A 14,151-nucleotide genomic window follows, 5' to 3' on the forward strand; every position below is an offset into this window, starting at 1 on the left:
TCTGTAATGAGGCGAAACCTGAAACAGAAGACAATAGCTGAAAAGATTATTGAGAGTGACAGAGAAAGGCTTGTAATCAGATCTGGTAATTTGAATTATTTACTAAAGTAACCATCACTTACCTCAAGTAGAAATTTCAGCCCAAGTTGAATGAATATACAAATGTTAGAGTACAAATTAATAGAGCGCCCTGGGATTTCTGTTTGAACAATGCTCTCTGTTTTGAAGGACAGGAGAGTGAAGGAAATGGAAGTGCCAGCTTTCATGTGGGGACACTCACTCTCAGGTTTCTCAGCAGACTAAAATCCTAAAGGTTTTTCCCCAGTAGAAGCCGGACCACAGGCCCACCACCGTGCCCTTCTAAGCCGTGGCGAGTGTGGCAAGTACCAAATATCAACCCACTTGGCAATGGATACAACCCATCTCATTTGCTGCTTAAACAATGTGTGTGAATGTGGACTGTTAAGATGGTAAACAACCCAACCATTGTTGCACTTAGAATTCTTTCTTTAAGACTTGTTTGTTCAAAATATGCTTTTCTTCCCTTAAATCCAATTTTACCATGCTACCTTGAAAGACTTTTCTAGAAGTACTTGGATTCTGATAATATTATATTGCCTTTTCCTGCTATTTAAAAATTCTTTTTGCATAATTTTTGCCTACATACTACAGTCTGTGTTTAAATAGCATAGACTATGTCTGGAGGGGTATACGAGGAACTAGGCATGGTGGTAGCCCTTGGGGGAAGGAGAAGGGCAGGGCTGCCATCTACATAGCAATTTTCGTGTGGTTAAGATGAAGAGGACTCTTTCCTCAGAGCCATGAGTTATGGTTTATCCAGCGGAGCCCAGGCTAGATTATAACCTCCACTCAGTGCCTCAGCCAGATGTCCTTGTGCAGTAAACAACTTGAGCAGTCTTACATGGCAGCTCTGGGAACGAGGAACTGGTGAACATGAGGAGCTTATGTTTCATTCACTGAATAGCTTTTATATGATTACATGTGCATTTCAAAATTAGAAATTGAAAAGTAATATGTACTGATATAGAAAACCAGGAAAAGAAAGCCTCCCCCAAAATAAATTAATATCATCCAGTGATGCCAACTCAGAAATCACTACTATCAATAATTTGATCTATTTTTCTCTAGTTTTTTTCTGTATGCATACAGTCAGTTTCAAAATGGAGTTCATATGCAGTACTTTTCTCCTGCCCTCACTTTTACTTTGTTTTGTATAATAGGTGTTTTTTTCCAGTCAGGAAAATTGTTCACACCTTTTTCTGAAAATGTAAGTGTCACATGCTCATAGTAGAATATTTAGCAAACATTGATAAAGGCTTAAGGTATGTTCTATGGTTTTTTTTACTTCTTTTTGAGACATAATTCACATACCATAAAACTCACCTGTTTAAAGTGTACAGTTCAATGGCTTTCAGTGTATTTTTGAAGTTATGCAACCATCACTGTACTCTAACTCTAGAACATTTTCATTGTCTTAAAAAAAAAAAACCCTGTGCTCATTAGCAGTCAACTCATTTCCTCCACCCCTCCCTCCAAACTCCCTTAGCCCTAGGCAACCACTAATCTACTTTCTATCTCTATAGATTTGCCTAATCTGGAGATTTTATATAAATGGAATCATAAAATGTGTGGTCTTTTATGACTGGCTTCTTGCACTTAGCATAGTGATTTTGAGATTCATCCATTTCGTAGCATGTATCCTTTTTTTTAGTTATTTATTTTTTACTGATTGCTTGATTACTTATTCTTGATTGATTTATTTTATTTATTCGCACACCATAAAATCTACCCTTTTAAAGGTACAGTTCAGTGGTTTTTAGTATATTCACAAGGTTGTGCAACTATCACCACTATTTAATTCTAGATCATTTTCATTACCCCCCAAAGAAACTCCATACCCACTAGCAGTCCCTCTCATTCTATCCCCTCAGTCCCTTGGCAACCACTAATCTACCTTCTGTCTTTATGGGTATATGGCCTCTTTATCTAACTTTTTTTGCTTCTCATGTTTTCAACACTCATCCATATTGTAGCATGTGTCAGTACTTTATTCCTTTTTATGGCTGATAATATTCCATTATGTAGCTATACCACGTGTTATGTATCTACTAATCAAGTGACATTTGAGTTGTTTCCACTTTTTGGCTCTTATGAATAATGTTGCTATGAACGTTCATGTCCAAGTTTTTATGTGAGCAAATATTTTCAGTTCCCTTGCATATATGCTTCATTCTTTTTTATTGCTAAATAGTTATTACATTATATGGATATACTGGAATTTAAAAAATTTGTTCATCTGCTGATAGACATGTGGCTTGTTTATACCTTTCAGTTATTCTGAATAGCAGTGCTATGAACATTTGTGTTTAAGTCTTTTTTTAAACACCTGTTTTCACCTCTTTCAGGTGTATACCTAGGAATGGAATTGCTGGGACACCTGGAAATTCTGTTTAACCTTTTGAGAAATCGGCAGTCTTTTCCACAGCAGCTGCACAATTTTACATTACCACCAGTAGTATATGAGGGTCCCAGTTTTTCCATAGCCTCGTCAAAACTTGTTACTGTCCATTTTTTGATCATAGCCATTCTAGTAGATATGAAGTGGGTATATTATTGTGGTTTTGATTTGCAGTTCCCTAATGATTAATGATGTTGAGTGCCTTTTTATGTGCTTACTAGGCATTCGTATGTCTGTTTTAAAGGAATGTATATTCAAATCTTTTGCCCATTTTTAAATTGGGCTATTTGTCTTTTTGTGATTGAGTCGTAGTTCCTTATATATTCAGGATATAAGTTCCTTTTCAAATATAAGATTTACAAATATTTTCTCCCAGTCAGTGGCTTGTCTTTTCATTTTATTCATAGAATTCTTTGAAACACAAAAGTTTTTCATTTTGATGAAGTCCATTTTATCTATTTTTATGTTACTTATTCTCTTCCTGGCATAGCTAAGAAACCACTGACAAATTCAGTATCACAAAGATATACAGCTATGTTTTCTTTGAAGAATTGTATAGATTTAGCTCTTACTTTTAGTTCTTCGGTCTGAGTTAATTTTTGTACACGGAGAGAGGTAGGGGTTCAGATTCATTCTTTTGCATGTGGCTCTCCAGTTGTCCCAGCACCACTTGTTGAAAAGACTGTGCTTTCCCACTGAATGATATTGCAACTTTTGTCAAAAATCAGTTGACCATAAATGTGAGGATTTATTTCTGGATTCTTGATTCTATTTCATTGATCTGTATGTCTACCCTTATGCTAATACCACACTGTCTTGATTACTGTAGCTTTGTAGTAAGTTTTAAAATGTGATCTATCGAAGAGTAACAAAACACCCAACTAAAGGTAGCTTAAACTATGCAAGGTCATTTGTTGTTTACATCTCATTACAAGTCATATGAAAATAGGCTGCTGCTGAGTTGGTTTGATATCTAAACAGTGTAATCAAGGACCCGGGCTTTTGCCACCCTCTTTTCTACTATCTTTGCTGTTAACACGTGTCCTCTTGGTCACAAGATGGCTGCTGTAGCTCAAAGCATTGTGTCTTCATATGACAGTGTCCCAAGCAGGAATCAGGGAATGTGCTCAAAAAATTCTTGTGTTGTTCCAGCTCTTCGAAGAGGAAAGTCTTTTCCAGAACCCTTTAGAAATCTTCACTTTATAGCTTATTGCCTGAATGGGGTGTCATGCCTTTCCTTAGACCAGTCATACTTCATCCCAGGGGCATAGAAAATGGCCACCCACAAAATCAGAGTCTCTGAAAAGGGGGTAAATGGCTAATGGATAGATGACCAACACTATTTGCCAAAATACATAAACATATAAAGAATAAACCAAGATTATCTGTAAGTCCACCAGACTGAAATGATAATGTATCTTTTCAGGGTAAGGAGGTCTACCTTAAATTTCTTTAGTGCTAGATCCTTCAGAAATAAAACCTATTTTCTTCCTCTGTTATTGAGTCAAGACCAGATCGTGTAGTTCTTCTCTTCATTCCTCTCGAATACTGCCTGGAGCTCCCTGAACTCTTGGTCTAAAAAATACATAACTACTTTCTCAGCTTTATACAATATTCACAATCCTTCAGGTGTATAGCCTACTGCTTTTGGCCTCTTTATCTTCTTGTAGACAATTCATTGTATAGTTGAAAACAGTATGTTGCTACTACCCACTTCAAATTAACTTTAGGATGGCAAGACACAGAAATGCTTTTATGTCTTTTTTTTTTGGATGCTAAACTTTGCTTTTATTTTGCTCTTACTGCTAATAGGCCAAATAGTTGAAGTTCTTAACAATAATCCTACCAAATCATTCTGTAGTTTTTAGTAATAATGGAGAAATTATCTATATTTATAACCTGTTGCCCATATTTGATTGCTAGCCAGAGTATTCCTTGCCTTGAGAGTTTTTACTACTTTGAAGGCCATTGATCTTGGCTGATTTCTGTTTTTCATTTTACTACAATTATCTGTTAATCTTTGGAAAGTCAAGATTTTTCATTTATCCTTTTTTTTTTCTACCATTTATTGTATAGGAGTGAAGGTCATTGTTGTTTTTTTTATTTTAAATAAATTTATTTATTTCTTTTTGGCTGCATTGGGTCTTCGTTGATGTACGCAGGCTTTCTCTAGCTGTGGTGAGCGGGGCTACTCTTTGTTGCGGTGCGTGGGCTTCTCATTGCAGTGGCTTCTCTTGTTGCAGAGCACGGGCTCTAGGCATGCGGGCTTCAGTAGTTGTGGCTCACGGGCTCTAGAGTGCAGGCTCAGTAGTTGTGGCACACGGGCTTAGTTGCTCTGTGGCGTGTGGTATCTTCCTGGACCAGGAATTGAACCTGTGTCCCATGCATTAGCAGGTGAATTCTTAACCATTGCGCCACCAGGGAAGTTCCGGTGATTCGGTTTTTTGTTTTCGTTTTTTTTTTTTTTTTAAATCAATTGACTATTTATTTATTTAAACATCTTTATTGGAGTATAATTGCTTTACAAACGTGTGTTAGTCTCTGCTTCACAACAAAATGAATTAGTTATACATATACATATGTTCCCATAGCTCTTCCCTCTTGCGTCTCCCTCCCTCCCACCCTCCCTATCCCAACCCTCTAGGTGGTCACAAAGCACCGAGCTTATCTCCCTGTGACATGCGGCTGCTTCCCACTAGCTACCTATTTTACATTTGATAGTGTATATATGTCCATGCCACTCTCTCACTTCATCACAGCTTACCCTTCCCCCTCCCCATATTCTCAAGTCCATTCTTTAGTAGGTGTCTTTATTCCCGTCTTACCCCTAGGTTCTTCATGACCTTTTTTTTTTTTTCTTAGATTACATATATATGTGTTAGCATATGGTATTTGTTTTTCTCTTTCTGACTTACTTCACTCTGTATGACAGACTCCAGGTCCATCCACCTCAATACAAATAACTCAATTTCGTTTCCATTTATGGCTGAGTAATATTCCATTGTATATATGTGCCACATCTTCTTTATCCATTCATCTGATGATGCATACTTAGGTTGCTTCCATCTCCTGGCTATTGTAAATAGAGCTGCCATGAACATTTTGGTACATGACTCTTTTTGAATTATGGTTTTCTCAGGGTATATGCCCAGTAGTGGGATTGCTGGGTCTTATGGTAGTTCTATTTGTAGTTTTTTAAGGAACCTCCATACTGTTCTCCATAGTGGCTGTATCAATTTACATTCCCACCAACCGTGCAAGAGTATTCCCTATTCTGCACGCCCTCTCCAGCATTTATCGTTTGTAGATTTTTTGATGATGGCCATTCTGACCGGTGTGAGATGATATCTCATTGTAGTTTTACTGTCTTTTTTTTTTTTTGCGGTACGCGGGCCTCTCACTGTTGTGACCTCTCCCGTTGCGGAGCACAGGCTCCGGACGCACAGGCTCAGCGGCCATGGCTCATGGGCCCAGCCGCTCCGCAGCACGTGGGATCCTCCCGGACCGGGGCACGAACCCGCGTCCCCTGCATCGGCAGGTGGACTGTCAACCACTGTGCCACCAGGGAAGCCCGAGATCTCATTCTTACAGCTCATGCCGCCTTGGACCACTATTTGCGTCCCCCCTCTCCTGTCACCTGGCTCCACCCTCCTCAGCCTTCAGGTCTCAGCTGTGGTGTCACAGTGTCACGTCCTCAGCCTTCCCTGGTCCTCCCCCGCCCCCAGCTTCCATCACATGTCTCTTTTATAACCCTGTGCCAGCTCTGCCTGCTTCCTCTATATTACTTGTTCAAATGTCTGCCTTTCTCTCCCTTCTCTAAGACCCACTTAGACAGAAATCCTCTGTTTCTCCTAGTATGTTCTAAGTACTCAGTTCCCTGCCTGACATGTACTGCAAACTCAATACGTAATTTTTTAATGAACAAGAGTGTGTTTTGGGAATGGATGAACTTCTTTCTATATTCACGCTTGAGACAAAGAGTCATTCACTTGTCAGGTCAAGAACCATTGATTGATTGCCTGTTATGTGCCAGCCGCTGGGGGAACAAATATGAATAAGGCGTTTTCCCTGCTTCTGCCAGTGGTTTCTGAATGGACACGGCTACCACCCCACCTGGAGTAATTGGAAGTGTGTGGAGGTGCTTTTTGTGGTTGATGTCGTAATGACTGGAGACACTACTGGCGTGTAGTGAGCAGAGCCAAAGGTCACTAAACATTTTCCAGGGCATGGGGTACACTCCTGCACAAGGAGGGACCATCCAGCCACCCCACCTCCACTCACATGTAGGCACTCCTCAGAAAACTGACACAGTCTGGAGACTTCCTTGGCGGTCCAGTCGTTACGAATCCGCCTTCCAATGCAGGGGATTCGGGTTTGATCTCTGGTTGGGGAACTAAGATCCCACGTGCCATGGGGGCAGCAAAGCCTGCATGCCGCAACTACTGAGCCTGCGTGCCAAAACAAAATATCCCGCGCGCCGCCACTAAGACCCGACACAGCAAAATAAATAAATAAATAATTTTAAAAATCGGTGAAAACCTCCTTTGACTTACTGATTAATTGGTTATATGGAATTTACAATAGAGTATTGTATATATTTAAAAAAAGTTGACGGTCTAACAGTGTAAAGTGGACCAAAGGGGGCACCTTTGCCCCTTTTGAGGTGATGAGAGCCTTCTGTAGCAACTCAAGGCCCACTGGAGGCATCAGCATTCCACCTTGGGGTTGGTAATGTAGGGAATTGTTTTTGTCATGTGCCAAAGAAAGCCTTCAACCCTACTAAGGAGCCTGTGATTTAAAGGAAATGATAAGGCTAAAAATTAAAGTGCCAAAAGATAAATAGCTTAAGGTGAAAATGACTATTTCTCATTTTTATGATAAATATCCAAAAAAAAGTACGTGTAAATGATAGGAAATGTCATTCCAGTTTCTTCTCAATGGGCTTAGAGTACTACAGCTCTCTTGGTGAGTGTGTGAATACCATTATAGAGTGATTGCTGCATCTCCAGTCTGCCTTTCGGGAGAAAACATCAAGGGGGAAGAATGTTTCCCCACCAGTCCTGTGAGAGGAAGAGCGGGGTGTGGGGCTGAACTAGACCAAGGTTCCTCAATCTCCACACCACTGACAGTTTGGGCAGGAGAGTTGTTCGTTGTGGAGGCCGCCCTGGGCACTGTAGGATGTTGAGCAGCATCCCTGACCTCTACCCACTAGACGCCAATAGCATCCCCGAGTTGTGACAACCAAAAATGCCTTTGTAGGCAGGGTTGCAAAATTGCCCTTGATTGAGAGCCACCGAACCAGACCTCGTTTTTGTCCCACTCAAGCCCTGTGTCAGACGTAGCCTGTCAGAATGTAGCCACACTGGCTCTTCAGCTGTGGAGAGAGGAAAGTTTTTAAAACTATCCACAGGTGTTCGATGGACTCTCTTTTTGATGAGCAGAGGAGACCCCTGGAAGTCGCTGCAATAGTACTGCTTATCTCTTTCTGGAGACGGGGGGTTAGCATTTTGTGCTGTCTTCCTATAGCACTGTGCTCTTCTTCCTGCCGATTGCTCAAAGGAGAACCTACGGGAGCCTCGGGGATCATGACAGTTTCTCTTTTACGTCTGCAGCAGAACTCCCAGGACTATGAGCCATGCTGTCACCTGAAGCATCTTTTTTAAGCCTCCAGAGAGAGCTGCAGGAAAGTACAGTGTATTGCAGGGAACTCTGATGCTGTAGAGGGGGAAAAAATCCTCTTCCAAAAGTAAAAAAAAAAAAGAAAAAAGAAGAAAAAGAAAAGGCAAGATAATTTTGAAGCCAGCTTGATTTAGCTCCCTTTCCACAGGAAATTTTAGACCAGCTTCAAGGGTGTGTGTCTGGGACCTGGTTTGTGCCACGTGGCTCGTCCATTTTCAGAAGGATGCCGCAATTGGGTGGCTCTTTTCTCCACTGCTCCACACCTGGGTTCAGTTGCCACCCACTGTCAGCCCCTGGTATGAAGAACTTACTTTTCCTTCCCTCTAAAAGCTATCTTTGCCTAGAGCTTTGAACTTCTCCTTCTGCAGGAGAAGAAAGCTGTTTGGATAAGAAGAAGCTGTCAGTGTTTATATTGGTGGAAACAAAATATCTTTTCTCATCTTGCATCTAGCTTGGAGCATCTACTGCTTCTCTGGGTCATCAAGAAAGGCTGGCTGTGTGATGGAGAAGAGCTAGCTCCAAAGAATTTTGGGGGGAACTTGAAGAAAGTGAAAGAACTGCTCCTTTAAAAACAAGTCACCCCCAACTTTAACCTCCAACACACGGAAAGGGATAGGAAAACAGATGTAGATAATTAGTTGAAAATTTTTTTAAAACACATTTTACGAATACTGTTTTATCTGGGTACCATAAAATGAAACAATTCCTGATTTTGGTGGTGGTGGTGATCATTTTTTTCTTTGGGCGCTTACTTTTTGCCAGCCATATACTAAACACTTTCTACAGCATATTTTACTTTATCCTTCCCCAATTGCTATGTAGTAGATTCTGATATTATCCCTGTTTTATAGATGAGTACACTGAGGCTTTATGGCTTTAAGGAGCTTGTACAAGGTGCCACAGGTCTTTTTCTAAAAAATAAATGTATTTGTTTGTTAATTAATTTATTTATTTATTTATTTTAAGGGGCAGGGAGTTAAGTCTCTTAGGACACTTAGCTCCTAACACCCATGCCCTGCAATAGCGCTTCTCCATCTTTAGAGTCAGAATCTCCCAGAGGCTAAGTGAAACCTCAGATCCCTGACCGCACCCTGATTCTGAAGGGGGCCCAAGACCTTGTATCTCTAACAAGTTCCCAGGTGATGTTGATGCTGCCAGTTCAGGGACTACACTTTGAGGACCCCTGGTCTGCCACATGCAATTTTCTAGAAAACAGTGTAAGCACTGACTTTGAAAACCTTGAATGCAAATCACTGAAGTTGGAATCGACCACTGATATTAGGCCTATGCACAGATAGATAGTAGCCATGGTGTTTCTAGAGCATCTCTTCTGAGAGGATAGTGTCATGAGACGGAGATAATTGGCCTGTTGTAGGTTTTATTCAGTATTCCCTTGGCTGCCGATTTCCGAGAACATGGTCTCACTGCATCATTAAAAAAATTAGTAAATGTACCACCATCATCCACTCGTACTCATAAGCCAGTTTTGAAGTTCGGTAGTTTTCCATTAGAAGGATGACATTTCATTTTCAAACTGTACTTGATTCATTGTCTGGACTCAGTGGGACCTAGTATTTTCCGATTCTGTGTAAACACTGTGACCATTATCTTGGAAAATATCAGAATGCTAATACTAAGGAACACATGGAGCAGATTTACTGTGAAGAAAGGTTTGCAAATCTTGGACCGGGTCTTTTGTCCTATTAACTAATTCAACAAAAAACTCTTAGGCAGTTTTATTAGTAATAAAAAGAAGTAGAAAGTAAGAAAAGAAATGTTTTTTAAGAGTTTCCCAATTATGCTCACTTTGAAAACAGTAGGCGCTTTGAGGACAGATTTTTGTGTTCTCTTTTCACTGGTTGACTTTCACCTGAATTAAGATTCCAAAGGCACATTTGAAACCTGAAATAAAGCTGATTTACTTGTCGATAATCTCTTCTGAAGCCTTCTGAGCTAGTTCGGCAGAAAAGCTTTGGCACTTTTACCTTTCTGCCACTTAATAGCACAGATAACAGCCCAGGTGTGAAACTGCCAGTAAAATACAGATGATTGTCCTACAGATGGATTCAGGAAAAAACAACATCCTGAAATTTGCTGCAGTACTTTTGCTGGGAGCAATGTTTTACGATTTTTTGGGACTGAAATCTACACATTTTCCAAAGGAAAATAGAGCCTGGTGGCATGTGGGACTCCTCGGGCTCCTTTTTGCAAATGCCTTTGGCAATATCAATTCCTGGGGGAGAACTTTAAAAAAACAAAACATTAATTATTTGGTGACTTTGTGAGTGGTGGAACAGCTTCCTTTGGTTTTGAGTCGAGAATAAACTATCTACCTGTGTAGGTTTGTGCTAGTAGCTGCTGCTATACATGTCCAGAAGCTGAATTTTCCAGAACCAAACCAAGGATTCTCTTGTGAGCTTCTGTTTCCCAGCAAATACTAACTGGAAGCTATTTGCTAGAGACCAAGAACGCTCTTTGTGTTTCTCACGAACTGACTGCTGTGTTGGAATGAGCACAATATGCGGGGTGCGCGATCCTGCTTTCCGGCTGGCAACAATAGGGCAGGTTGTCATTTTTCTCTGAGACCCTCAAGTTAGGAGCAAAGGCAGGTTCTGCAGTCACGCACACACTGATGCTCTGAGACTGTTATCTTCACCTCTTGGGGAAGCACAACCAAGGAAACATTCAGGGCTCTTCCCCCGAGTGGGGTCCAAAGGGATGCTTCGGAGGATTTTTTTTTTTTTTCCTCCTCTATCTGAGGCTGCCCAGAGATGTTTATCAGTGTGAAGAGAGGCCAAGCAAAGACCCTGTAGTGTAAAGTAAGGTGCTTCCCAAAGCGGATTCGGAGATTGGGGCTGTTGTGTGCGTGCGCGCGCGTGTGTGGTGTGTGCAGGACGTGCAAGCCCAGTGCGCTGAAATGCAGCGCTCTCGTCTGCCTGCAAAAGAGTTGCTCCACTCCCCCCGCTGCCCAGCGCACTCGGGGAGCGCCAGGGGGAGTCCTCGCCGGCCCGGGCTTCCCGCGACCCGGGAGCGCCGAGGGCTCGCCTGGCGGAGCTTAGCGCAGCTCGCTCGGCGCTGCCAGAGGGAGGGCGGGGTGGACACTGGGCTTCTGTGTGCCCGCCGCAGCCGTTGGTTGGCGGGCGCCCAATCTCGGAGCATGCCGCCGGAGCCTGGCCAGCACGCACCGTGAAAGACCAGTTTGGGGGAAGGCTTGACCCCCGGCGGCCCACAGAAGCCGGCGTCGGGAGCCCAGGCGGTGGGGCCGCTGCAATCGTGCTCACAGCAGTGCAGCTGCGGGAGCCGCCGGCACCCCACCCCCTGCCCGGGTTCAGAGGGACTGAGGAGGCATGGCCTCGGTGTTCATGTGCGGAGTGGAGGACCTGCTGTTCAGCGGCAGCCGGTTCGTGTGGAACTTGACCGTGTCCACGCTGCGGAGATGGTACACAGAGAGGCTGCGGGCTTGCCACCAGGTGCTGCGGACGTGGTGCGGACTGCGGGACGTGTACCAGGTGAGCCGGGGCCCGCGGCGCCCGAGGGCCCTAACGGGATGCCGGGCGCTCGTGGGAAGCCGGTTGGTTCCACCTGTATGATTTTATTGTCCCTCTCCTTCCACCGCTCTCTTTTTCAACTCCTGGCGGGCTGCTCGGCTCTTGGGTCAAAAGCTCAGCAGCTATGTGTAACCGTTGCGTGACAAAGCTTGTGAATTTTCCCCATCGGGCACGGGGGGCACTTGTGAATTAGCCCCTGGCTTTGCAGACATCTATTAGCGAGTGATGGTGTATCTTAGCAGCAGAGCGTCTGCAGGGAGCATCTCTGACATTCACATGATTCCTTCTTTTTCATTTCATTGGGGTGAAGGTAGGCATTTCAAGGAGCAAGGATTTCACACCAGTTTATGTTCAGAAGGGTCTGAATGGATTTGCATTCTTTGATTTTATTTCAGCTTTCCTTCGGGCAGCCCCAACTTGCAAGGCAGAGCCAGGAAAAGCTGATTGTGTCTACTGGCTTTTGGAAGGAAGGACAGCAAATTGTGAACCCTTTGCAGGAGGATGACGGGCTGGGGAAGGGAGGGGTGGCCTGGCTGAGCGTTGGAATGCTTACGTTTGGATTTACTCCCTGTCATGTAACACAGCCTCTTTATTTCTCTGCTAGGTCCCATTCTGCGGGCAAAAAATGCAGCAACTTAGCTCAGTCTCTCCGGGGCTACAGCCTCCCTTCATTTTTTTTTTTTTAAACAGTCTTTTGTGGATTTAAAAGTCCTGTGCTTTGGTGGTTAATATTTTTCAGGTTTAAAAAATAATCTACATTGCATTTAGGAAGATTACACCTGGTGTTTACTATAGAATATAGTGTCACGTTTTCTTTCCTGTGATGTAGAATTAGCTTTGTTGCAGTTCTTGGATTCTCCCTACTCTGACCACATTCTCCATATGGCTATGATTCATATCTCATTGTATTGAGTCCCATATGTGATCAAGCTTCTGGTGTTGATAAGCCATTGTCTTCCCTCAATCAGGCAAAATTAAAAAGACCGGCACCTGCAGTTAAACTGTGGGCATCTAAAGAATCAGCGTCCCCTTGTCATCCCTGACATCCATATCATCCTTGTTAAAATGTGAGGAACATTATTACACTTTGTGCTTTCCCGACTCCTGCTTTGGATAACATGTCTGAGATGTTTTGCGTTTTGAAAGAATCCAAAAGCCAGGTTGAGAACCGGGGCAGCATGTGGTGGTTTGAGAGGATTATGGAGATATAGCCAGCCCATCTGGCCACGTTACACAGATCACCTAGCTTTTTGGAGCCAGAGGTGTGTCTACCTCTCAGCCTTTTTCTCTTTTGGGAAATCATTGTTCAGTTTGGTCTGTAGGAGAAGTGGCCCTGATACACTTTTGTTTTCACTTTTTAACATTTGAGAAACTTTCCAAAGGAGAGCACAAGTACTGTGGCCAGCCGTTCAGCCTTCATGCCGCTCTCCCCAAAGGCTCGGGGGACTTACGGCTTACCTCTTCTACTGTGAGGGACCAAGTCAAAAATGACGCTTCCAGAAACCTGAGACCCCACGAGTTCTTTACAAGGTTGATCAATAATTATTTTTAAGCAGAACAGCGACCTGAAGAACTAACTTACTGAACTACAGGTTTTCTCTTCCGTAAACTGGATAGTGACTGAGCCAGTACCCTCTCATAATGATAAGAGGGAACATCTAAAATAACCATGGCCATTTTATGAGTATTGAGTCTTAAGCAGAAAATTATCTCCAAAGTTTGTGTCTTTGGAGAAAACTTGAAAATATTTTAAAACGTGAGATAACTCTAGATTTCTAAATTGTACAACATAGCTGTTAGCAAAGAAATACCGTTTCCTTTAATGCCTTTCAAATTTCAACAAGAAGGTACTAATGTAAATTGTATAGAACAGAATGGCAGTGAAATAAAGTGGTTAATACCTTATACTCCAAGTTAAATAGACATAGGGTAAATAAATCCTACCTCTGCCTATGTATGATCATGGATGAGTTACTTAATTTTACTGTGCTTCAGTTTCATTGTTTATAAAATGAGAAATACAATAGTACTAACAACAGAGGTTGATTTTAAAATTAATGGACAGTACTGAGAGCTTAGGAAACATTCAGTAAATGTTATCTGCTCTATCAGTTGGGGTATTTTTATTGTAATAGGAAAATGAACTCAAATTAACCCACAGAATAAAAAGTAGGGACTTTGGATGCACCTGAAAAATCTAGTAGTAGGATCAGGGCACTATAGTTGTTCCCCATGATTCTTTCAACCCTGTCTTGTTCATGTATTGGCTTTATCTTCAGCTGGTTTCTTTCCTCATGATAGCAGACAGCTAAAGCGGTTCCGGGGCTTAGACCCATGCATCAACCCATACAGAAAGAAAGAGAATGTCTCAAAGCCACCAACTATCAAAAAAAATTCCCCAGTTTGCACTCTGACAGGTCAGTTTAGGGTCTGTGCCCACCGCCA

At 42.4% G+C, this 14,151-nt stretch overlaps 1 protein-coding gene across 5 annotated transcripts in view; it reads left to right on the plus strand.

Annotated features, from left to right (window-relative positions):
• The window catches only part of FRMD4B (FERM domain containing 4B), a 333,168-nt gene that overhangs the window by 138,229 nt on the left and 180,788 nt on the right, over positions 1-14,151 (plus strand). The window contains exon 1 of one of the 5 annotated variants that reach the window (XM_067043672.1): positions 11,083-11,667. The exons of 3 other annotated variants lie outside the window; for them this stretch is intronic. In XM_067043672.1, the coding sequence (XP_066899773.1) occupies positions 11,506-11,667 (162 nt within the window). In that variant the 5' untranslated portion in view covers positions 11,083-11,505. Of the gene's footprint in view, positions 1-11,082; positions 11,668-14,151 lie in introns of those variants that run through there. One more of the 5 variants, XM_067043671.1, reaches the window with a different exon arrangement.

This window comes from Kogia breviceps, chromosome 10, assembly GCF_026419965.1.
Source record: "Kogia breviceps isolate mKogBre1 chromosome 10, mKogBre1 haplotype 1, whole genome shotgun sequence".
NCBI lineage: Eukaryota > Metazoa > Chordata > Mammalia > Artiodactyla > Physeteridae > Kogia > Kogia breviceps.